Source organism: Bos taurus, chromosome 10 (genome assembly GCF_002263795.3).
Source record: "Bos taurus isolate L1 Dominette 01449 registration number 42190680 breed Hereford chromosome 10, ARS-UCD2.0, whole genome shotgun sequence".
Taxonomy (NCBI): Eukaryota; Metazoa; Chordata; class Mammalia; order Artiodactyla; family Bovidae; genus Bos; species Bos taurus.
The window spans coordinates 80,825,691-80,851,823 of record NC_037337.1 but is presented as its reverse complement, the minus strand read 5'-3'; the positions used below and the strand labels follow the sequence as shown (position 1 = coordinate 80,851,823).

The 26,133-nt window shown below is 46.9% G+C and overlaps 1 protein-coding gene and 1 long non-coding RNA gene across 5 annotated transcripts in view; one reads left to right on the top strand and one right to left on the bottom strand.

Moving 5' to 3' along the window:
- DCAF5 (DDB1 and CUL4 associated factor 5) overlaps nt 1-10,837 on the top strand; it is a 93,662-nt gene extending 82,825 nt beyond the window's left edge. For all 3 annotated transcript variants that reach the window (XM_024998098.2, XM_024998097.2, XM_002691041.5), the window contains exons 8-9: nt 375-502; nt 6,169-10,837. In XM_024998098.2, coding sequence (XP_024853866.1) covers nt 375-502; nt 6,169-7,935 — 1,895 coding nt within the window. In that variant the 3' untranslated portion in view covers nt 7,936-10,837. The remainder of the gene's footprint in view (nt 1-374; nt 503-6,168) is intronic.
- On the bottom strand, nt 298-24,945 carry LOC132346408 (uncharacterized). 2 transcript variants are annotated; one of them, XR_009496237.1, is made up of 5 exons: nt 24,448-24,945; nt 15,314-15,461; nt 2,332-2,404; nt 754-2,001; nt 298-540 (listed from the first exon to the last, which is right to left on the bottom strand). It is a non-coding gene; the product is annotated as an uncharacterized lncRNA (long non-coding RNA). The 2 variants fall into 2 exon arrangements; XR_009496236.1 differs by lacking the exon at nt 754-2,001 and having other exon boundaries at nt 24,448-24,942.
- Between the last annotated feature and the right edge of the window lie 1,188 nt (nt 24,946-26,133).

The window sequence follows — 26,133 nt, the reverse complement described above, 5'->3', positions numbered from 1 at the left end:
TGTTCCCAAGCAGATCAGTCTCATTTTGCTTATGACTGGCCTTTTCTAAGGTAACACTGGGATTCTATCCTAAGGATCAAAAACTTGAGAAATGTTTTAAGTGGCTGTGGCTTCATTGACAATGGAATTGCAGTGGGTGGGTGTGGGCAATGCTTAAAGGCTAAATAAAGGCTCTGGGTAAGAGCACATATGTTGAGAGATATTTCATCTTCCTTCTTTCCATAGCAACTTTATCTGTAAGATTAGGCATTCTGCTGGTGATCAGTTAGTAAAAAATTTCGACTCTGGTTCAGAGCTGTTTGTTTGCTATTACTGGAGCCTGTTTACTTCCATCTGTTTCATCATTTGATTTTTGTTTCCTTCTGTCTTCCCAGGTGGCATTGGTAGGGTGGTCAACGGAGCCTTCATGGTGCTGAAAGGGCATCGGTCTATTGTTAACCAGGTCCGATTTAACCCCCACACCTACATGATCTGCTCTTCTGGTGTAGAAAAGATTATCAAGGTGAGGCACATTCCCCTTTTGTCCTTTTAGAGAAATCACTGCAAGTTAATAAATGGAAAAAAACAAAACAATGTATGTAGCACGTCATAGCTAAACATAACTAAAGGTCTATCAGAATTCTTAATTCTTTTGGCATATTACAAAATATGGAAAAATTTATGTTATAATAAATAGAGCGGTTTTTAAACCCTCCTTTCAGGAGGGACTCTTTTCTTAAAAATTAGTCACGAGGCTTTGAAACCAAATACTACCTGTATGCTGCTGCATTTCCAATGGCGTTTGATCTGGAGTCTGATGAATTCTGCTTTCCAAACCCCATCTGGAGATAAAGAAGCTACCATCCCCTCAGTTACTGGGTGTGCACTTTGCATTAATTGCTGTTCTCATATGGCACAGATACAACAAGTGACTTCCAGAACCATAGCTAACTTGTCTCAGGACATATCAGAAACCACTTGATGTGATTGTGATTGAGGATGAACACTTGGCATCAGTTGTGCATTGACTGAATGAACGTAACCCTGCCAAGGGATATTTTTAGAGCTTGTAAATGAGAGACCCAGTCTGGCCTGTGTCCACGGAAGGATGGCCCACTGCCCATCACTCACATTCCAGTGGACTGCTAGTAACCCTTCTCCACAGCTGAGAAAATGAGGGCTCAAGACAAATGATGAATTCCTGAGGACCCTGTGATGACTTGACTTTTAAGTAAAGATAAGTGATATCTCCTCCCTCTTCCCCCCAGCAAAACATAAAACTCCTCACTTTCCCCCAAAATAACAATTGAAAACTTGAGGGAGATTTCAGGGGAAATGTGAAGATTGATTTGTAACAAATGGATAGTTTTCATTTTCTTTTGTTCTTTTTTTAAAAACTATCCAACTTAAGTCTGAGACAGAGGAAACTATCAGAAATGTAATGTTGGAGTATGGGTCGGTATTTTTATTTGTCATTATTCCAACTCCCTTTATTTAGGTTTTATTGTTGATCAGGGCTGACTTTCATGATTGCATACATTTATTTACCCATAAATAAACAGGGCTAGACCTAGACTTAGACGGTTTTTATAGACTTTTTCTTTTCGCAGAGGATGAGATGAAAATTATAAATTTACTGTTTGGGGTTAATTATATAGCTAGCAGTGGTAAGGCCAGCACCGGGCCCCATTCTTTGCTCTCCTCGGTGTCCAGCCGCCCTTCCCGTGCTGGTGGGAAGGCAGCAGGTGGCCTGGCGCTCCCGCTGTATCTGTTCCTCTCAGCAGTCCTTCACTTGGGTGATCACTGAGCCGCCCTGTCCCCTTGCGTTGCTTTCCCTTTTCCTTTAGCGTGTGACTCACAGGTTGGCATAGTAGCATGTCCTCCGTAGTCCTGTTGACATCATTCTCTTTATCAGGGAGCTCTGCTTGAGCATCTCCTTTAGAAGAGAGATTCCTGCTTGGCTGACACCCTAGGATGCTTCTGTGCTAAGTCTCTCCGATCGTTGTTTAGTCAGTTGGAATCCTTAACCAAGAGGTTAGAGGTTGGAGACTAGCCAAGTTCTTAAAGGAGAAAATATTTTCTCTGTGAAAATATTCAGACTAAACTGTAGAACTCATTGCTTCCAGGTTCCAGTAGGGTCTGAACCCTGCCCCACCAGGAGGCTTGTTTAGCCACTGGAAACCTTAAGTCAGTAACAGTTAGTACCCTTGGGCAGCTCTTTGAATCTGTCTCCCATCTGTCAAGTGAATGACACCTAGGAGTGCCTTACAGGTTACCTGTGCCTGACAGTTTCTATTTTAATAAAAGTCACTTTCAGGTATTTATCTAGCAATCCAATGGTTAAGATTTTACCTTCCAATGCAGAGAGGGCCGGTCTGATGCCTGGTCGGGGAACTACGATCCCACTTGCCTCATGGCCAAAACACTAAAATATAAAACAGAAGCAGTACTGTAACAAATTCAATAGACTTTAAAAATAGTCCACTTAAAAAAAAAAAAAAACTTAAAAAAACAATCTCTTTCTTTCTTGTGTTTTTTCTGAGAGAGTCAATGGCTCAAAGAGCATCATTCCACCATACTTTAATCCAGCCAGCCTCTCTCTCCACCTGTCTCTGCTCCACCTTCTTCTCCCTGACTTGTCCTTTACTGATGCCTTACTAGCCTGGAGGAAAGGAGTCAGGGCCAGCCTCTTCTCACCCACAACAGATCTTATATCCTCTTGAATGCCCACACTTAGCAAAAAAACAGGGTTATTTTGTAGTTAAACATAAGAGAGAGAAAGATGAACAATTGCTGGCGTTTTCTTTTTCCTCAAAGACCAATATTTGTCTATTCACCCAGTATTTGTGAACCATACCTACTGTGTGTGATTTGCGCTAGGCCCTGTGAGGAATGCAGGTCCCCATAGGAATTGATGACCCAGTAGGAGAGAAGACAAATAAAAGTAATGAAAAGTGCAAAGTACATGAGAGATAGAAACATTGCTGTGTGGGGAGGCCGAGATTTTTTTCCCCCCATCTGGGGTAATCTCAGTACACTTGAACTATCTCAAGTAATACTTGAACCAGATTTTGAAGAAAAAAGTCTGCAAAAGAAAAGAAATAAGATGGGAAGGCCATTTTAAAGAGAGAGATTGGATATTTATTTTACTGAATCAATAAATATTTATTGATCACCTACTGCACTCCAGGTAGTATGCTCATGAGTAAATGCTCACAAGCAGCAAAGTGTAGGGCCTGTTTAAGAAATGATCATTTGGCCAAAGTGAAGAGCACAGAAAGGGGAGGGCTTGGATGTAAGACTGGGAAGGTGTAGGCCACAGGTGGGCCCAGGGAGTCTTGGAATCCAGATTAGAGAGTGTGAAGCGCTCCTGGAATAACAACTTAAGTCTCTGTCTGTGTCGTTTTTCTTGGTAGGTGGCCAGATGTCTGAATTTAGTATAATAGTGCAGAGAGAGAAGAGGGTTTAGAGATGCTACATCAAGCATGTCACGGTCACCTGTGTGGGTCAGAACACTTGTTACTGAAATTGTGTTCCATCTCGATGATTTTTGAATAAGAATTGAACTGCATCTGTTTGCTCAACAGCCTCTTGAGCTAAACTTGTCACTGTCACTGGGCTTCAAGAGAAAGCTGCACATCCCTCCTCCTTTTCTCATGAACCTTGTCCCATGAGGAGGGATGTCTAGCCACAGTTCACATGCAACAGGAAGCTGTGCTTTCATTGCTTCACTTCTGAGTTGTTGACTTTCAGTATTAAAAAGATAATTTCACAAATGTTTGAAATTGATGTTTTAAGGATGAGGACTAACATAATTGGGATGGTCAGTGCCTCTGGTGTTCAAAAGTCTGTTTGAGGATGAGTCTCAAACCTCTAGTTAAGGTACTCGTTTGCCAAATGAAGGAGGAAGCACTACAGTTATTGGTACTTTGGTATATGTTGCATCATTTCATCCTTCTCATGTCTACAACTGAGGAAAGAGCCTTCAAGGGCGAAGTCATTTGCTCTGGGCCATGTGAGTGAGGAGGCTCAGGTCCCTACCTGTTCTGCCTCTCCCACAGCTCTGTGCTATAGGTCCCTTGAGGACTGGAGACTGGCCATCTGGGATGGATCTTTTGTTTTGCTCTGAATCTTCGGGTTGCATGAGACCCGTCTAATTTCACTGTTTGGATGGGGAGCTGAGCAAACGAGAGCTGTGTGGGAACCCACACTCAAGCCTCTTGCCTTCTGATCCAGCATTTTGTTCCATTACTCCAGGCTTCAGGAATGAAGTCTACCTCAGCTTAATACATTCCAGAGCGCATATAAATGCCAGCTTTCAGTGTTGTGATTTTCATTCCTGAAGTGAAGATGCAGGGGGCTGGGCAGTAGACTAAACCCAGGCTCGTTGGATAGTTGGGCCAGCAAGCATCTCACCATGAACGTTTTGTTCTTCTGTTAAATTCTGAGTTTCTGGGAAGTACATAAGGATTTATCTTCATATTATATAACATGGTTAGTAACATTTTCCATTTTTAACTGGGGGAGTGAGATTTAGCCCAGCATATAGACTACGACTCTGAAACATCCTAAGGGCTTTTGCTTGTTGAACCTTTCAGTTTTTTTCCTAAGCCACCAAACTTTTATTCCCAGAGACATCTGTTTGCAAAGATAGTCATTTATAGCTTGAGCCTGTTGCTAAAGACCAGATCTAAATGTTTCCCAAACATTGAGTCTCACAAAGAATTTGAGAACTGCTTCAGACAAAGCCTTTATTTTATGCAACTTATTTTATGCTAACTATTAATATATTCCAGTGTTTCTTAAAAGTTGGTGCCTCCACTTTCACACTCCTTGAGTGGTTATTAAAAGTGCAGAGCCCTGGTAACCTCCCCATGACTTACTAAATCAGAATCTCTGAGGGTGGGGCTCAGGAGTCAGTGTTTTAATTATTCTTCAGGTAATTCACATTCACACCAAAGTTTGAGAATCACTGCCTTAACCCTCCCCTGGGTGAGATTGTGAAGCTGGGAGTGGGAGGACACCTGAGGAGTTGTGGGCAGGGGACAAAGTTGAAGGAGGAATGAATCTGAATTGGGAATTGGTGAAGAGACCTAGTCTAGAAGGTTTCTTCAGCCCCTCTTGAACTGGGGATCCTCCTGAGAGATGCTGCCTCCTGGGAGATCAAAGTAAAGCATAGAGGGAGCAGGCCTCAGGAGCATGCTCACAGGAAGGCGAATTTGTCCTTGGATAACTTTGGGGAAGCAAAGCCATTGGCTTGATAGAGGATAGGGAATGAGAAGCCACTACTTTCTGGGTTGGGTGCCATCTAAAGATAGACAGGAGCCTGTTAAGGCAAGAAAATCACCTGGAATTTCATCTGAGTTGCCATAACTACCAGCTGATATAACCGAGCTTCTCTGTGCTGCTCAGGACCAGTCTGGCAGAGTCAGGTGAAGCTAATCGTTCTCATCTGCAGTGACAGCTTAATTACCTTGAACTCCACTTTTGCATAACTTAATTCAGCTCATAAAGCTGGGCTTTTGCATTCAGACAGACTTTAGTCTGAATCCTAGTTCTGCCACTTTTTGGCTATGAGCGCGAAGGTCTGACTGTGGAATGTATTAAGAGATGGGTCTGTGGGCTTGGAGGGTGAGTCCTGCCTACTCCAATAGCTAACAGAATAGTTGGGGAGCAAGCCAGCAGCTCCCTGGGTAAGGGAACCCAGTTTCCTGGGTAACTGATGCCTGCATGTCCAAGAGGGAACTGCAGTGTAGGCAGCTGGCTGTTCTTCCCAAGCTCCACTAAGCAATTCCCATTAGTTAAAAATAGAAATGTTGCATTTGGGGAGAAGTAGTTATAGGCTGAAATATTAACTGTTGCAGAGGACTGACTGCTGGTCTGTTTTCACTTTGGAAAAGTGGTACCTCTCCAGTCTTCTGAGAGTTTTGAACACACTGGGCAATCTTCAAGTCATCCTCTGTCCTCTGATATTATGTAGGGGGTTATTGTGATTTCCAGGCTACTGGTAGAGGAAGCTAAAGGGGAGGGGGGCAGTGGGAGTCATGGTATGTGTTTATCCTGGGCTTAAAGTTGGTTAGCAAGTCCTGGCTAAATGACAGGGAGAGTCTGGGGAAGCTCTTTATGGCCAACAGCTTTAGAATACATTCCAATCAGGCTTCCTTGGTTTTGTTTTCACTTTCTGTGCAGATCTGGAGCCCGTACAAGCAGCCAGGATGTACCGGAGATCTGGACGGTCGGATTGAGGATGATTCTCGCTGTCTCTATACCCACGAAGAGTACATCAGCCTTGTGCTGAACAGTGGGAGTGGCCTGTCTCACGACTACGCCAACCAGTCTGTGCAGGAAGACCCCCGGATGATGGCCTTCTTTGACTCCCTGGTGCGTCGCGAGATCGAGGGCTGGAGCTCTGACTCGGACAGTGACCTCAGCGAGAGCACCATCCTCCAGCTGCACGCGGGGGTCAGCGAGCGCTCTGGCTACACCGACTCCGAGTCCTCGGCCTCGCTGCCCCGCTCCCCTCCGCCCACAGTGGATGAGTCTGCCGACAGCGCCTTCCACCTGGGCCCCCTGCGGGTCACTGCCACAAACGTGGTGGCGTCCACCCCGCCGCTGCCCTCATGTGAGGATGCCACGTCTCGCCAGCAGCGCCTGTCTGCCCTGCGGCGCTACCAGGACAAACGCCTCCTGGCCCTTTCCAACGAGTCTGACTCTGAAGAGAATGCCTGTGAGGTGGAACTGGACACAGACCTCTTTCCCCGGCCACGGTCTCCCAGCCCCGAAGACGAGTCCAGCAGCTCCAGCTCCAGCAGCTCTGAGGAAGAGGAGGAGCTGAACGAACGGCGCGCATCCACCCGGCAGCGGAATGCCATGCGGCGCCGTCAGAAGACGCCTCGAGAAGAGAGGCCTGGCGCCCCTCCCAAGCCCACCGACACCTACATTGGCGAAGACAACTATGATTACCCCCAGATCAAAGTAGATGACCTCTCTTCCTCCCCCACCTCCTCCCCTGATCGGAGCGCGTCCACTCTGGAGATTCAGCCAAGCCGAGCATCGCCAACTTCCGACATAGAGTCAGTTGAGCGGAAGATTTATAAAGCTTACAAGTGGCTCCGCTACTCCTACATCTCCTACTCAAACAACAAAGATGGAGAGAGCTCGCTCGTGTCTGGGGAGGCCGATGAAGGGAGGGCGGGAACCAGCCACAAGGACAACCCAGCCCCTTCTTCCAGCAAGGAAGCCTGTCTAAACTCGGCGGTAGCCCAGAGAACCCAGGACATGCCGCCGGAAGGCCGCAGCAAGGACACTTTTAAAGAAGGGACTTCTGCCGTAAGCCCCAACAATGGCCCGGGCCCCGAGCCCAGTGGCCACCCTTGGGCAGAGGCACCCGAGGATGCTTCTCAGGACTCCAACAATGGTGGCACTGTAGAACACACTTTTGAAACCAAGAAGCTCAATGGAAAGGCCCTAAGCAAGGCCCTGAGCAGCCGGGCTGAGGAGCCACCCTCCCCTCCTGTCCCCAAGGCGTCTGGCTCCACTCTGAGCAGCGGGTCTGGCAACTGTCTCAGGACCCAGTCTGATGACAGTGAGGAGAGAAGCCTCGAAACCATCTGTGCCAACCACAACAATGGACGCTTGCACCCCCGCCCCCCGCATCCCCACAGCAATGGGCAGAACTTCGGGGAGCTGGAGGCACTGGCCTGCTCTTCCCCAGGACGTGTGGACACTGACCACGATAACTTGTCCCTGACAGGGATACTCCTACACAAAGACTGTTGTGGGTCTGAAATGGCCTGTGAGTCCCCCAGTGCTGGAACGAGAGAGGACCCCACTGACCCCCCAGACACAGACAGCAGCAGGGCTGTTCATGGCCATAGTGGCCTCAAGAGGCACCGAATCGAATTGGAAGACCCAGATTCGGAGAATTCCTCCTCAGAGAAGAAATTAAAAACATGATAAATACAAAGGGAAAACAAAAAGCTATGAAAAGTAGCTTTACAAAAATTTTAAATCCTGTTTAGTGAACACAGAGGAAAGGAAAAATAGTATTAAAGGCACGTAAAACCAGGGCCTGGAATTTTGTGTCTGATGCTGCTCCCTTCTATTCAACAATGGGTCTGATGTTTAGCTGGCCGTTGGTCGTGCTGCGTTAAGAAAGGGAAAAAATGCAAGTGAGTCCTTTCTAGTAAGACTTGAGCATAGTGTACCTGTGCAGATTCTGTTACAGTAAATCCTTGTTGAGATGTTTGACTCGTTCTCATGTGTGTGCACTGGCACACGTGAGCTCACTGTCTCAGACTTGTCTTTCCATTCTCCATCAGAAAGGCTCTCTGGATCTGTGTTTTTTGCCATCTCACCTCGTTTATATGCCATAGATGTTCTGGTTTTAATGACGAGTGCCTGCTAAATCAGACTGTGTTGCCAGTGAGTAGTGGATTCACGCTGAGAGAATGGAGACGAGTGGAAACAGGCCTTCAGCCCACTGGCTGTGCTGGGAAGGAAAGCATGGTTCCTTTCTTAAAGAAATCTTCCGTGTTTTCTCAGTAGCACTTCTTCATTGAGCATTAAAGTAGGTGTACTAAAAGTGGAGTGATTTTCATGCTCATGAGAGGTTAGCAGTTAAGATCAGATTCAAGAGAACATAGATCCCTGATAAAGCTCACTGGTTGCAAATTGATCGATGGTGCAGCACCATTCTGTAGGGGCCGTAGAATATAACTGGTTGTGGGTAACACTTTAACAAGTTAGGTGCTAGTTCCTAAGAGGCACTCAGAAGGCCAGCAGGCACTTGCTTGGCCCCACCTGGTGGTGTCTCGGCCTATGGAAAGAAGGGGAAAGACAGCTCTCAAGAGCTTTGTGCTCAGACTACTAAAGTGGATGTTATAGGTGTGTTAATGAAGAAGTGTAGGGAAGAGCAGAGTGTGGTACTGCGTTCATTTAATTTAACCCGAAATGATCGATCAGAATTGGTGGGCCTGGCATCTTCCCTCCAGCCTGCAGTTCACAGAGGCTGTGGTGTTGTGACTGGATCTTGCAGAGTAGGTATCTCAGAGTAACAGATTCTTATTGAGTAGGTCCCTCAGGATGCAGAGTGTGTGGAGAGAAGAGTCACTGGCCTCTAGAAGAGACTCTGTTCATGAAGGTAGATAAAGATTGAGAGAGGAAAAGACAAGGATCTTTTCAGCATTGCCGTGGTAGTTACAGTCACTTGGTTATTGATGAAGGCTTGTACAAGACAGGGAAACCTAGAATGGCAGACAGCTTGTTGGCGTGGATGTCATGAAAGGGCAGGAGAATGCTGGGCAGAGATGAGGGGGAGAGAACACTACAGCTTTCTTGAGCACAAAGGCACTGGACAACCAGGAGCCCAGCGCCATGGGCCTGGGGAGGTCCTAGCTTGTGACTGGTGTGGCCTCACAAATCCAGCGTTCTTTTTAGGGATGAACATGTCCTACTGGAACTGGGACCAAGGGGAGGGAGCCTGTGGAGGATGAAGACGTGGACGCATTTAGTGACCAGGGGAAGGGGGGTTATTTATAAAAGAAGGTTGTTGATCTAAGCCAGAAGGAGGGATCATCTTGCTAAGTTTTGTGAAAAGAAAGACGTGCCTGGTGTGTGTGCTGTGACTTGGGTGTGAAAACACTGTCTGAGGAGGAGGAGACAAAGGAGTGTGAGTAGCAGTGGAGATGCTTACAATTGAACAACTGTAATCTCACCGGGGAGTGGGTCAGTGATTCTGTAACCAGTAGAATTACTTTAATCTGTAATCAGAACGGTTCTATGATTTGTCTTTGACTATACACAGATAATTGTAAATTCTGGTTTTATAAGCCCAAGTCATTTTACATTTGCTTTTCCAAAATTTATTATTAAATTGGAATTTTTTAATCCTTTATATACAAAAAAAAAAGATATAATCACTCAGTGTGTGTTTCTCTTCCCCTTCCTAGTCAGCATGTCCAATCTTTTTGTTTTATATTACTGCATCTAGCAGCAGCTGGCCACTTCTGACTTCTCTAAGGACAATCCACATATCTTCCTGGAGAAAAAGAAGTAGGTAAAGCTCCCTTGAGAACTAGCCACTGGGTAGTTACTGTTCCCAAATGCAGAACTTGATCTTTTCGTGTTAAGAGCCTTTATCTCATTTGGGTACTCAGAAGAGAAGTCAAAGTTCATTCTGGTTCAACTTTAGAATCCAAGAAAAGATGTTTTTAGCAAGGATGCCTTCCATCCTTGGGAGACACCCCAGATTCTGCTTGCCAGGAGCTCGGCCCCACAGCGTAGCCACAGAAGCAGGCTGAGAAATGCTTGTCTCTGTAGCCATTCCACTCTGATCCCCAGAGATCTCCTGTCTGTGATCATGGTCCTGCAAACCTGGCAGGAACTTCCACTTCTAGGGTCCCTTTGCCTAAACTTGTAGGATTGAGGCCTCAACTTTGGAGGCACATTTAATCCCCAGATTCTTCCGTGATAGCTATTTTTACTAACAGGGCAGATGGCACTTGATTAGGTTTGAACTATTCAAAGGTGCCTCTTATGGGTTTTTTCTGCATCCTGTACATAAAGTTTTAAGTGGCTGGTCCAGATTTATAAAATTGGTTCCCTCCACTTTATTTACCACCTGGTTTTTTGTAAGTGATTCCCATGTCTCTCTGACAACAGGTAAATGAGTTAAATGAGTAGTGGGCTTGGGGCGAAAGAAGGTTGCAACTGTGCTTGGTTTACTGAGCCCGGAGTCCTTGTTTGTCAAGGTGCCTTCCTCTGCTGAAGCCTTACCTCCTCACAAGCCCTGCCTCTCTCCCAGCAACGCTAGCTCTTCTCTTATGTATATGCAAATAAACCTATTATTCACTTCTCATGGCTTCCTCTTCTCTTCCAAGGAAGACTTGGTTGCTTAGACACCCCTCCTCCTTTATTCCTTTCCTGTTTCAATTCTTTCCTAATTGGAAACTTGATTCAAAGCCACCCTGAACACTAGAAGAAAAGCTGTGGTACACTGCCTCAATGCCAGTGGTCAAGGTCATTTCTAGGTATTGGGACAAAGGTCACATTAGGACCACAAAATTTAGAGTTGGAGGAAGTATCTACTTGATCTCCTTTCCCAGGCTTAGATGGACTTAGGATACTGAAATCCTGGAATTGACCCTTTTGTTAGTCAGAACTGAGGGAAAGATGCAGCAAAGTGACATTGCAGACAGCCTCAAAAGAATTATGTTTTCTGATGTTTCCAAATATCAAGTTGCTTTTCCTGCCCTGTCCCAGACATACATGGTAAACTTCTAACAGAAATTAAAAATAAACCCAACCCATCATATATCTCCTGCCTATAAAGCTGCCTCTTTCAGTTAATTGAAAAGTTCTTGCCAACCAAAATTCTTGTGAGGAAAATCTATACTGCCAAAGGAAGACTATCCATCCCTTATGACCTAAGCAAGGCAACATGCCAGCAATTGAAATACAAAGGTGAAGTACAGCTCGGTGAGTCCAGACTTGCCCACAGCATCAGGATAAGGGCTTTGGACAAGCTGTGTGTTTCTCTCAGGCGGGATGTTTCCGTCTTAAGTGCTCATTTGTCCTTGAGCACTCATGCTGGAGTAAAAATAACATTAAGTGTCTTGGGAATAATTTTGAATTTCTTCAAAGTACAGTGCTTCCCACATGCAGCAGAAGAAAAATGTATATGAAAAGAAAATCTAAGCCATCTGTACCCTAATTGCATTTCACTCTTAGTAAAAAGGTGGTAAGCAAAGTAAAAAGGAAGGAGGCTGAAAGGCAAAGATAAATGACTGGGCCAGCGCTGACCTGGCCAGGGACAGCAGGAAGAGTTGGTCAGTCCTGTTCACCCACAGTTTACTTGAGCTGTGCAGCAGGGGCCCACAGCGCTTATCTACAAGACAGTCACATTGTAAGGAAATCGAGTATCTAGTATTTCAAATTTCTGGGAAATGACTCCTTTCTGGAGCCCAAAGCCATGAGCTAATGGAATATTCCAGCTGAAATATCGAGTGCTAGCTTTCGAGTCTCCCTGTATCTGACTTTGTCAGTACCTCCACCAAGGCTGGAGAAAGGTAGTAAAACAAAAAGTTACCAGGGTGCTAACCCAGATCTTTAGCCACGAGAGATGTGGTCCAGGGAAGCTGACATGGAAGATGTTTGAAGGGAGGAAGAATAGGACTGCTGCAGTAGGAGGAGTGAGATGCTAGGTGCCTTCGCACTGCTTCCAGATCACAGAACTAGCGTTGAACGTGCCACATCAGCCTCAAACACCGGGTCATCAAGATTCTTGAAAATTGCCAAATTTATAATGGAAGTCATAAAAGTGAAGGATTGGTTTGGGAGAAATTTGCTTTGCTGGAATGCATACATTCCAAGAAAAAATAATCCTGAGAACCAGCACACTGAAACAAGTACCCAAAACAGATGAGTATGATTGTTAGTGGTTGGTATAGGCTTTCAGAGGGTAACATCTCCCTGTTGGACTGTTCGTAGATGCTATGGTCCATGACACTATTTCGGGCTTCCCCTTACTTATTTTTTCTTTCAGAGTCAGTGTTTTTTTTTTAACATTTCTAGCCTCTCCAAGACCCTACCTTAAATTACTAAAGCTAATATCTGTTTTCCCTCATAAGAGACACCTGTGAGCAGGACAGAACTAGCATTGAAATAACAAAAGAAGTGGATTCTGTATTGATTCTTCAATGGAGTAGCTTCATGAACCTTGGGCAGATCACTCAGATTCTTGAGAACTGTACAATCGAGGTCCCTCTCAACTCCAAAATGTCATTCTTTCCATACTGTTGCAGGAAGTTTGCGGGGTGGGGGGGTGGGTGGGGGGGAGCCTTCTAGGACCTGAGAGTGGGCTCTTGTCTAACATTCAGAAATTAATTGAGGAGACATGTGCTGACAAAGCAAGAAAATGGGAAATGGGAAAATGGGCACCTGGGTGGAAAGCAGGAAGGTAAGGGTACCTAGGAAGACTGCTCAGGCACGTGGCTTGCAGTTTCCATTTTTATTGTGATGGGATTAACTTCTGGGTTTTCTCTGGCCAGTCACTCTGAGTCAGGGTCCTTCCTGGTACCCTGTGCATTGCTCAGCCAAGATGGGTGCCAGCGAGAAGGATTCTGGGAGGTGGCAGGACACCTGGCATCTGCCTTTGACCTTTCCTGAATTCTGGTTGGCAGTAGCTTGTTCGTTCTGTGTTCCTTACCAGGACCTCCTGTCGTAAAATAATGTGCAAATGGCTACTGTGGTGCCTGGCCAGGGTGGGCAGTTTCAGTCAGTGTGTTTCCCCTAACAATTCCATGTACTGTCTACATCCCATTCCTATGAGTTCTCATTCCTGAGACATCACTATAGTGCCCACCAGAACCGACCGCTGAGCCAAGATCTTTGGTAAGTATACAGCTGCTCGGAACCTCAAGCTCCTCATTTGTAAAATGGGGGAAAATGCCAGTACATTGTTAGAGGATAAAACATTTGCACACATGTGCGTGCATGGGTGCGTGCATATTATTGTGCCTTAGAGCCCGATGTATAGAAAGCACTAAAGTGTTTGCATTCATTATTCCTCTCTACTCTGCCCTCATTGCTTGTTGATAGCAACCATGAAGAAGGCTTTTTTGGATGGGGTCTGCCAAGGAATATAGAAAGTAACTTCTCCTTCAGAGAAAGAATTTACTGTTTGTTAGCAATCCTTGGCGGAGAAGGCAATGGCACCCCACTCCAGTACTCTTGCCTGGAAAATCCCATGGGCTGAGGAGCCTGGTAGGCTGCAGTCCATGGGGTCGCTAAGAGTCGGACACGACTGAGCGACTTCACTTTCACTTTTCACTTTCATGCATTGGAGAAGGCAATGGCAACCCACTCCAGTGTTCATGCCTGGAGAATCCCAGGGACGGGGGAGCTTGGTTGGCTGCTGTCTACGGGGTCGCACAGAGTTGGACACGACTGAAGTGACTTAGCAGCAACAGCAGCAATCCTTGGGCCTTCCCGGGTGGCGCTAGTGGTAAAGAATTCACCTGCCAATGCCAGAGACGCAAGAGACATGGGTTCTATCCCTGGGTTGGAAACCCGTGAAGGAGGAGATGGCAACCCACTCCAGTATTCTTGCCTGGAAAATTCCATGGACAGAGGATCCTGGTGGCCTACTGTCCACGGGGTCGCAAAAATTCAGACACTGAGCATGCACACAGATTCAACAAAAGCAAACCTTATTCTTACTCTGAAATCATAGAAAAGAGTAAATTATCCCCATTATAATGGACCAGACTAAAGCTGAGCTTGAGGCCTTGGACACTACCTCCTACATAGGGAGCCAGCTGTCTAAAGGCTTTGTCTAAGAGCTTCTAAAAAAGAACCAGACTTGGCTGACAGGGCCCATAGATCCTTGCTTAGCTATTAGCAAGCCTTCGGGGCTAGGGGGCGGGGTATACTGGCAGATTTTATTAAACTACAGTCTTAATATGGTGGTACTGGAGATGACCCAGACCTCAGGAGCTGGGACAGCAAACTTCTCTCTGGCCTTGAGAGCTAAAATTCCTCCATCTGGCCATGGGCCAGCCCTAGAGAATCAAGAAAGTGGGAAGCCATGGAAATGTTCTGTGTTTGTGCCAAAGAAAAGTTTTGACCAGAGTTTTCCATGCAGGATTGTTTCACATGTGTATGTGTGTTAAATATTTTGTAACATCTAATTTAAGAAGAAGTTCAACCATAAAAAAAACAAAAGAAGTCCAACTAAGCCAAGAGCGGAAATGGTCAGAGTTCAGTCCCCACCCACTAAAGCCTCAGGCCAGATCTGGAATAGAGATCTCAAGAGCACAGGCCTTTGAAGAGGGTAAGCAGAGGAATAGGAGAAAGGATGGATTTGAATTGCTGGTGGAAAAGAGACAGTGAAATTATACTGCGGTTGGGTGAGGCGGGGAACTTTTTAGATAAAACACATCTGCCGGAAGAGAAGCTAAAGAAAGGGTGGAAGGGCTGCTCCTGAAGGGGTGGGGTGGGTAGCTGTATTGTCTAGTCTACCCTCTCCTTTCTGAGGAGAGCCCAAGGCCAGTTAGTGGCTTGGCCTGGCCTCTGAGTCCGACACCTGCCTTACATCATGCTGTTCCTAGATGTAGTTCTTAGGGGGAGGAGGAAGGGGGGCACTTACCTTGATCTCCCCACCCTCAGTGTGACTCCAGCAGGGCTCTGACGACAGTACACAGCCCTAGTGGGGGATTGAAGATGGCCTGTAAGGAGGCAGGGCGAGGAGGGAAGAGCCTTGTGCAAAGGAAGACCAGAGACAGCTGAGCTTGGACCGCCCTCACCTGCAGAAAATCAACACCAGGGCCCTTACCCTCAGACTAACGTTTCTTGTCGCTGCACCTCTCAGCAGCTCTGATGGCTCGTAGGGTGCTGAGTGCCATCCTGATGTTTCAGTGCCCAGAAAGGTCAGCACATCTCTTGGGTGAATTTCAGAGGGGACTGATAAACATCTTGGGAGACTGGAAGAAAAGATCAAAGGGATCAGAGGATGGCCAGTAGGTTTTTTATTTATTTTTAATTGAAGGATAATTCTTTACAGTATTGTGCTGGTGTCTGTCATACATCAACATGAATCAGCCATAGCTATACATATGTCCCCTGCCTCTTAAACCTCCCCCCACCTCCCACCCCATCCCACCTCTCTAGGTTATCACAGAGCCCCACTTTCAGTTCCCTGAGTCATACAGCAAATTCCCACTGGCTATCTATTTCACATATGTTAGTGAATATGTCTCCGTTCTACTCTCTCCATTCACCCCACCCTCTCCACCATCCCCATCCCCATGTGCCTAAGTCTGTTCTCTACATCTGCATCTCCACGGCTGCCCTGCAAGTAGGTTCATCGGTACCGTCTTTCTAGATTCCATATACATGCATTAATATACGATATTTGTCTTTCTGACTGACTTCACTCTGTATAATAGGCTCTAGGTTCGTCCATCTCATGAGCACTGACTCAAATGTTTTCCTTTTTATGACTGAGTAACATTCCATTGTGTATATGTACCACAGCTTCTTTACCCATTCACCTGTCAATGGACATCTAGGTTGCTTCCATGCCCTAGCTATTGTAACTAGTGCTGCGGTAAACATTGGAGTACATGTAACTTTTTTCAATTATGACTTTCTCAGGGTACATGCCTATGTGGGATTGTTGGGTCATATGGTAGTTTTATTCCTAGTTTTTAAAGGCATCTCCAGTGCAAGAAGTCTCCCTTTTCTCTACACCCTCTCCAGCATTTATTGTTTGTAGATTTTTTGTGTAAGCTCATTAGGTTTTAGGTATGCTGGCACTCAAGAATAAGAGAAGAACTTTCCAGTTACGAGCACCCAAGGACCAGAAGAGGAAGGAACACATTTCAAATGGAATCTACCCAGTTGGAGACCAAAGAAGACTGTCCAAATCTCTGTACTCATCTTGGCTGTGGGGTCCTGGTAAGATCTTTTTCCTAAACTAGCTGTGAGAAGCAGCTTACAGTTCAGATCTCTTCATCTTTATCTCAGTTTTAAACTTCCCTGCTCAAAGAAAACTCCAACACTTTGCTCTGCAAGCACCTGCCTGGGTTGGCATTCCATGAGCAGGTGCCACCTAGTTTAGCCTGACTGGGGACAGCAGGGCAGCCCCAACAGATGGAAGAGCTGGCAGAGACCCTGCCTCGTTCATGTCTGGCTGACCATGGGGGCAAGAGCTGACACAAAGGCAAGTTTGTCCTTCTGCTCAGGCCAGTGTCCAAATCCTACAACTCTCCCAGAGTGTCCTTCTACAGAGAGACTGGAGAGGATGCCCTAGGCTTGGCTCCTATTGATTCGGGGTGCTGTGTGTCTTCCTTGTGAGGTCAACTGAGTCCAGTGAGCAGCTCCGTCTGACTACTGACTTCCTCTCTCTGCTCCCCTAATCTGGGATCCAGTGGGCAACCTCGCTTCCCCCCAAGATGGGCGAGTATACTTGAGGCATCCCTGAGGGGTGGGGTTTGGGCCCCCTGCCCACTAAACATCTACACTCTTTTTACTGATGGGAATCCAGGAGGAGGGATGGGGACCTGAAAAGGCAAAGAACCAACGGCAAGCATGCCTCTGGGGTCTCCACTGGAAAGAAGTCAAACTTAGAAGCTAGATGGAACGGTTGGGGCAGCAGGCCTAAGAGGCAACGCTGTGTCTTCATTGTAGAGGACTGGCTCATGTGTGCCTGAGATTATTTAGACTTTCTCTTTTTAACTGGGATTGACTCTTGTGATTGGTGATGCAGGGAAAGATCAAGAACTCTGCCATTTCAGTCCTGGGTGCCTATGGGGCCAGGGACAAGACATGGCAGTCAGGAAGGCCTCTCTGGCCAGGCCCCTGCCAGAACCACTTGACCTTATGACTGATGATGGCCTCTTCAGAAGGCTTCTTCAATTCCTGGACAATGCTCAAGTCTTGAGTGCTCCTACCTTCAAAGTCTAGAATAGGCAGTAGCCTCTAAAATGTTCTCTAGGCACAGAGACAAACCTAGACAATGTATTAAAAAGCCGAGATACCACTTTTCAGACAAAGGTCCGTACTGTCAAAGCTATGGTCTTTCCAGTAGTCATGAACAGATGTGAGAGTTGAACCATGAAGAAGGCTGAGAACCGAAGAACTGATGCTTTTGAACTGTGGTACTGGAGAAGACTCTTGAGAGTTACTTGGACTGCATAGAGATCAAACTAGTCAATCCTAAAGGAAATCAACCTGAATATTCATTGGAAGGACTGATGCTGAAGCTGAAGCTCCAGTACTTTGGCCACCTGAGTCGAAGAACCAACTCATTGGAAAAGATTCTGTTGCTTTTCAGACAGAGTCAGATTGAAGGCAAAAGGAGAAGGGGACGGCAGAGGAAGAGATGGTTAGATAGCATCACTGGCTCAATGGATATGCATCTGAGCAAACTGGGAGATAATGGAGGACAGAGGAGTGTGGCCTGCTGCAATCCATGGGGCCTGAAAGGGTCAAACACGGCTTAGTGACTAAACAACAGCAACTAGGCACAGAGGGCGTGACTACTCCTATGCCCTGCAGCCTGTGGAGCGCCTGACCCTAGGGGTTGCCATCTGCACTGTGGTCTACATGACTGGCACCTCCCAGTGCGGTGGGAGGCACCATTTGCTCAGCTGCACACCGTGATCCTGCCAGCCCCCTCCAGTGGCGCTCCCAGTCCAGAAAAGGAGGCATGTTGAGTCCCAGTCTCCTTCATTCTCTCCTCACCCTTCTGCTAAGTGCACTGTGGACTCCCTCCCTACAGGGTTCCCTTCCCCAGTCTCCCTTCCTTCCCCTATTCTGACCAGCCTTTAGCACAAGGACCAGGTCATTGCACAGGCCGGGTGGAGGGAAAACCTGAGCCCACCACACATCCGTGACCCCTGCCAGGCTGACATCACAGGAATCTTCTTCTCAGCCCTCAGGGTGACTTCAAGGCCAAGAGAGGGTCAGCTGTGCGGTTTCCCAGGTGCTTCTGCCATTCAGCCCTCCCCCTGGGACACTCCGTGGGTCCTGCTCTATGAAGGACTGAGGGGTCAGAGGGTGGGATTGAGAAACAGCTTCCGCACCATCCCTGCCTTCTGGTGACCAGACCCTCTGTGCCCCTTTCTGCCCACTCCTGGGCCTTTCTCTCCTGCCCCTGCTTGCCTTCGGTCCCACAGAGAGGGAACTAACAGCCCTGCGTCCCTTTCCCCTTCCTGGTGCCAAGGAATCTTCTTCCTCCCCATGCTCTGAGTCAGAGCCCAGTCACCTTCGAATAGCAGAAGAGTGAGTCAGAGAGAGATGAGGGTCTTAGTTGGGTAGATAGTGGTGTCCAGAGTACCCTGGGGTTGTAGGCTACACAAAGCTGAGATAAGGCTTACCTTGCAATAATATGGTCACAGTTAGTGGGAAAGGGATATGTGTGTGTGTATACATACATACATACATACATATATATATTTGTTGTTTTTCAGTCACTCAGTCGTGTCTGACTCTGCGACTCCCATGGACTTCAGCACACCAGGCTTCCCTGTCCTTCACGATCTCCCGGAATTTGCTCAAACTCATCTCCATTGAATCAGTGATGCTATCCAACCATCTCATCCTGTGTCATCCCCTTCTCCTCCTGCCTTCAATCTTTGCCATCATCAGAGTCTTTCCCAATGAATCAGCTCTTCACATCCAGTGGCCCAAGTATTAGCACAACATCCATCATCAAGTAGGCACTGGATAAAGAGTGCCGCTCTTTGTCTCATCATAATCTTGTCTTCGGGCTTCCTGGTGGTCCAGTGTTTAAGAATCTGCCTGCCAACGCAGGGGACACGATTCAGTCCCTGGTTGGGGAAGATCCCACATGCTGCGGGGCAGCTAAGCCCAGGAACACAACTACTGAAGCCCTCGCGTGCCTGTGTTCCGCAACTAGAGAAGTGGCCACAGTGAGAAGCCTATGCACCTCAACTAGAGAATAGCCCCTGCTCTCCACAGCTAGAGAAAAGCCCGTTCGCAACAACAAAGACCCAGTGCAACCAGAAATATATTAAAAAATAAATAAAATTTTTTTAAATGGGTTGTTTTAAGGAATAATAATCTTCTTCCAGGTCCAGTGACCTGCTGACCTTTGACCTCATGTCTTTGATGCCAGTATTGAGCAAAATGTTGAGGACATTGGAAGTGGGAAAAATCAGGGTGACTTCTCCAAAGGCGTCATCTCCTTTTCCTAATCTGTTCCCTCTCAGCATTTAGGAGAAAGCGGCGTGGAAGTGCAGCTCAGTATTTTGAAATGCTGGGTTCTCTCTTTGTCCTAAATACTTTCAAATAAAGCCAGCCACAGAAGCCACTTAGCAGAGCTAGAATTTGAAAACCAGGAGCCAGTGAGGGAAAAGAAGTGACGACAGGCAGAGAGAGCTCTAACCCTCACAGGCACAGCAGCCACTCCCAGTTGTCCACCAGGCCCTACCAGTGACTCACTGGGACCGTCCAGCAGGGGTTTGGTCTGTCCAGTAGGAGGATAGCCTTCACTTAAGAAAAGCCAGTTATGAGAAATCTGAACTTAGGGAACCAGAATGAGGACAAAGGGATTCACATTACATACAAATGGATTCTTTGCAAAAGACTTATGATGACACGCACGTGCTTTGTGAAAAGATGCACCCGTGGGTGTAGGGCTGTAGGGTAAGCTCTGAGCCAGTCCCTTGAAAAGAAACCACTTGGACTTCCCTGTTGCACTTACACTGCAGGGGGCATGAGTTCGATCCCTGGTCAGGGAGCTAAGATCCTGCATGCCCCGCAGTGCAGCCAAAACAAACAAACAAAAAGAAACCAGTCCCCTAGGAGACTCCAAGGGATGTGTTAACTTCGGGCTTTGCCCAGATGGTTGATCCTCCCAAAATGTAGGACATTTTCCCAGGGAAGAAATTTCACAGTTTCCACCATCCATAAGGGTTTTAGTCTGTCTCTAGGAAGTCAGCAGAAACCCCAGAGAAATTCCCAGCTGATCCCTTGAATCCTCCCTTCTCTTCCCAGTTCCTTGGTGCTCCTAGTGCTGGGAGAGTTTAAGGAGCCAGTCCCCTCCCACTCACCTCCTGGTTAGAAAAAAAGAAGATGGTCATTATAGGGTCAAAGATCTTTGCACCCCAAGAGCAAAACAAAAATTGTGAAAGTTTTTCTTCATAAATTTTATCCACGAGGGATAAAGAACAACCTCACTTTATGAGCTCAGGAAGTATAAATGTAGTCAGTGTCCTAGAAACTTAGTAAAGAGATGTGAGACAGGAAATAAAAGGTGTGTCTATCTCTGTCGTTCAGTAGACATGGTACATCTCAGTACTGATGTCCTGAGGCTTTGCAAGTCGGGATGGCAAGTATCTGTTGAGGCTATTATTTCCGTGTGGGGAAATTGGATGAAAAGAACAATTCTGCAGCCCCAGTCTTGTCTGCCAGCAGCAGAGACTGTTCATAGTCAGGCACCACTCAAAGTAAGTACGCACATATTCTATGTCCCAGGAATCCTCTCTCAGACATATGTTCTAGCCATTCTTGCCAGGTTCTGAAGGGGACACATACCAGATGTCCACTGTGGGTTTGGGTGTGGTGCCAGCAAAGTGGACAATAAAGTGGAAATGGGGGTCCAAATGTGGTAGTAGCCCACCCCTAAGGACCCACAGCAGATAGCACAGTGGACCAGATGCTGCTCATGGCAACATAGACGGACCCCCAAACTACAGAGCTGAGTAAAGAAAAGTACAGAAAATGAACTGCAACATAATACCACCATGTGAGCAAATTAAAAATGCACACACCCAAGAGGAATCATTAATCAGAAACACATTAACTAAAAAACATTACATAAACTGAAACAGTTACCTGTGTGGGAAGGAACCTGAGAATGGGGAAGGGAGATGAATATATAAATAAACCAGGACCACACAAAAACTTGCACCTGAATGTTCATCGCAGAATGATTCCTAATAACCAAAAGGTAGAAACAACCCAAATGTCCATGAACTGATGACTCCATCAGTTGGTACATCCATACAATGTGGTAGTATTTGGCCATAGAGTACTGATTCATGCTACAACGTGGATGACCTTTGAAAACATTATGTTAAGTGAAAGAAACCTGCACAAAAGACCACAAGATGTGTGATTGCATTTTTATGAAATGTCCAGAATTAGCAAATCTAAAGAAACAGAAAGTGGATTAAGTAACCTAGCACTGGGGGAAGGGAGATTGAGGGCAAATGGGGAGTGACTGCTAATGGGTATAAGGTCTCTTTCTGGGTGATGAAAATGTTTTAAACTTAGATTATAGTGATGGCTGTACAACTGTATGTGTATATATATGTGTGTGTGTGTGTGTATCAAAAACAATTGTTGTACACTTTGAATGGGCAGAGGGGGAGGGCATGCTCACATGGTTGCCAGTAACTTCTTCCTCTTTGAGCTTCTGGTTTCACAGGGAACTGGGTGAGTTCACCTACCTTAACCCTGCCCGCTGGCCATTTCCCTCAAACGTGCACTTTTACCTCTGGCCCTTCTGGCTCGATGGACTTTGATAGTGAAGGACAGGGAAACCTGGCGTGCTGCAGTCCCTGGGGTCGCACAAAGTCAGACACAACTTAGCAACTTCTAAGTTGAAGTTGCTAAGAACACAGCGAACAATTTCTGATTCAAAAACCAGCACTGGCAAAGGCTCCCTGGGACTGACTCAAAGCTGACTCCAGGGCAGGACTGACTATAGCTACATGCAGACCATGTCCGCCAGTGCCCAAAGAGGGTCACAGCCAGCCTGTGGGGGAGGGTTTTCTCACAATGGAAGTTGAAAGGGACCCGCAAGGCCTTTGGTGTTCTCTTAACTAGATGAAAGTTTATCACCAGTCAACGGCGTCACTCTAAGAAGACATATCTTCTCTTCCTGGTTTTGTCAGTTTTAGCTGGGTGACTTTAAAATGCTGCTTAACTTTCTCTGAGCCTCAGTTTCTCTCTCTCTGGGAAATGGGCACAGAATTACCTACAGCGGTTTGGATAGTAGATGAAGTAATATATGTGAAAACCCCTGGCACAGTACTTGAGAGACGTTTGCTGAACCTGCCTTCCAAAAATCGAACCTGCTCCTCCAAAGAGACAACCACATACACTAACATATTCTTGAATTTGGCAAAATTGGTAGAAGGCTCCAAATCATGGGAAGTAAAGGCATAATCTTAACTGAGAGTCTCTTATGTGCCAGACAGTATTGGGTGCTGGGGAGCAGAGATGGAAAGAATGGTTTTAGGAGTCGGATGTCTATACAAGCGACAGAAACCCAACTTAAACCCAGCTTCGGTAGGAGCTGAAAAGGGAATGCGGTGGCTCAGTAATGAGCTGAGCTGTTGGGACTCCTGTTCCTCCTCCTCTTCCTCTGCTGCATTTTCTCTGGATGAGCTGAGAACAACTCCTATCCCTCCTGGCTTACTGCTGACCTGGGTGGGAGTTGAGGGACTGTCAGCAGATCCCTGGTCTCGCTTCCTGTGGAAACAGTGTGCATGGCCAGTGCCATAACCACAGCCATTGAATCGAAACTCCGAGAAGCCAGTTTCCTATTAGGAAAACACTTTTTTTTTTTTCACTTTTTAAATAAAATTTATTATTTTCCTCATTGAGGTATAGCCGGTTTATAGGAAAAATCTCCACACGTTTAAGGCATCTCCGCCCATTAAGAGACTGGTAGTGGCAGAAAAGGCAGCTTAAACCAACTGCATGGAACAATGATAGTAATTTATCGGCTCCCCCATAACCGAAAAGTTCTGGGATACAGTGGACATTTATTTCTCAGGCCCTATCCTTTCCCCCGCAGCTCTCGGCTCTGCCTCCGTGTGTGTCTGCTTTGTGTCAGGCTGGCTTCCTCCATGGCGGCGGGGTAGCCCTCATCATCAGCACTCAGAGCAAAGGCTGTCTTGTTCTCATCTGGCAAGAGCAGTTTCCTGCAGTCGTGGCAGGAAAGTCTGAAGGGGTGGCTCTGCCTGGACCACCACAGCCAAGGCAATGCCCAGGTCGACTCAAGACCATGATGGGCTGATGTCCTTCAATGAGCCAGAGTCCGCCTGGAAAGTCACAACTCACCATGGGAGAGCGTGGAAGGACATGGAGAACACGCGCCCAGTGCCTCCCACAAGCCACAAATCTCACGGGTGAGGAAATGCGGCCAAGCCCACCCGCGGTTCTACATCTACTTTGTGGCCAGATCTAAGGCCAGATATCAGTGGCTTTTGCCTACAGTTGGCTGCTTTTGAATCAATAATGGAATGGAAGAACTTGATGGGTAACAAACACCCCATCACTAGGGAGATTCAAGCCAAGGCTGGATGGGATCATAGCTATAAAAGGAATTACTGCACTTATCTCCAAGGAAGGAGGCCTGGGTTACTGGTGTTTTGTGGGAACAGCATGGGGATGAGACAATTAATCCCAGGATGGGCTCATGGAAACAAGGCCCTCCAGCAGGGATGGGCCTGTCCTGTCCACTTCCTTGGATTTGTAACTTCCTGAGCGAGGCTCTGACTCCCCTCTGCCTTCCCCTCCTCCCTGCCCTGTTCCAGGCTCAGATGGACAAGCAGGGGCTGGTAATTGTATTTAGTTCAGTTTCCTCCCTGGCCCTGCCCACCCGATAATCTGATTTCCAAGGGCTGAGGGATGGCAGGGCCCGGGCTCAGGAAGAAATCTGCTCCCTGTGTCCGCTGGGCCTGTTAATTTGATAGAACTACTTGCTGAGCTTCCACAGAACCCTCATTAGGAACAAATTTCATCTGGTTCCCACAACCCTGGCCCTGGGGAGCTCTCCAACTCTCAGCCCAGAAGGAAATTCAGCTTTCCAATTTATTACTAATTTCTGCGTAAGGATAGTGTCTTTATCATAATAACAGCAACCCAAGATTGAGCACCTACGGTGTGTTAGACACAGAACCAGGTGCTTTAAACCTGATGACTCACCGGGTGTGCTGTTCCCCTGTGAATTCACAGGTGCTCCAAGCTAGGCCCTTGGATAACGATACCCTTTGTCACAGGATTCTCCCTCCATTTGAATGGATTTACTCTTGGGCCTGCGACTTTTGGCCAGATCAGAGAGTTGTGTGATACTCAGTGTTTCTAGGGCAAGATGGCTGTCCGAGTGGAGCAGGATCTGACCCAAGTCACCTCTCCTGCCAAAGGGCTTCTGGTGTCTAACAGATGCCAGCAGTCAGTCAGAACACCTGTTGGAGCTCACCTTTGCCATCCCACCCCATCACCATAACAACCACCTGTGACTTCAAACCCCATTCTAAAGCTCAGGGTGGAAAGACAGACTCTGGGTCCTGGAGAGAAGCAGCTTTGCCATCTATCAGCTATGTAACCTTGTAAAGGTATCTCAACACTGAGGCAGGGATTCTTCATCTGGGAATGGTGAGAGTATAATCTATCTTAGAGGGCATTTGTGAGCACTGAATGAAGTAAAAGTATAAGCAACATAGTCTCTGGTTTCACTGCGTGGGATGGGAATTATGAATCACCCTCAGCTCAAGTATTTTCCCAGAGCCTGAACTACCCCTGGGCCAGGCCATCTGGCCTTCCACTTTGACTTCCTCTCTTAAGAGGGGAATGGAGGGCTTGCCAGATTGCTCATCACATGGATCTGTTTTATTTTGCCTTTGGCCACATCACACAGCATGTGGGATTTTACTTCCCTGATCAGGGATCAAACCCATGTGCCATGCATTGAAAGTGCAGAGTCTTAAGCACTGAACCACCAGGGAAGTCCCTCATCACACAGAAATTGTGTGAATCACCTGCTTGTTCTTTGAGGGTCTCTGTCCCCAAGGAGCTCATGTTTTCATGACACTGATGACAGATAAGTAAATGAATATATATTTTCCTTTCTTTTTTTTTGGCTGTGCCATGTGTCTTATGGGGTCTTAGTTCCCCGACCAGGGACTGAACCCAGGCCCCCTGCAGTGGAAACGCAGAGTCCTAACCACTGGACCGCCAAGGAATTCCTGTGAATGAATACATGAAGTATCACACTGTGACATATGCTGTGTCCGAGTAGACACTGGGGAAGCTACTGGCCCCCCAGCTAGAGTGCTGGTGTCCAGCCACCCTAGGGAGGTGACAAATGGTTTTCCATACACCACTCCACCCAGAGGATAGGCACTCCCTTCCCCAGGCAGTCAGCCTGCTACCTGAGCAGTCTTTGTGTCTTTGTGTCTCAAGTTACTGGCTGATTGCCCCCACCCCAAAGAAGCCTCTTCTCTCAGACTTTTTCCAAGGGGCAGACCTGGGCTCAGCCCCTGATTCTGCTGCCAGCTTTGTTGTGAGTATAAATTCTGGCAGACCTGGGAGACACCAATTCCACCTCCCAAAGAACTCCATGTCTGGTTTCCCTGCCTCTTTCAAATCTATTCAGATGTCACCTCTCCCAGGAGGGCTTCCCTGACCACCAGTTCTAAATTAGCCAGTCTCACACATGACCCCCCGACCCCACTTTTCCCCATCCCGACTACCCATCTCCTTAGCCAAAACTAACAAGTGAGTTCAGCAAGGTCACATTATATAAAGTCAATATACAAAAATCAATTGTATTTCTAGTATTAATTTTTGAATTAACTTTTGTATCGGAGAAGGCAATGGCACCCCACTCCA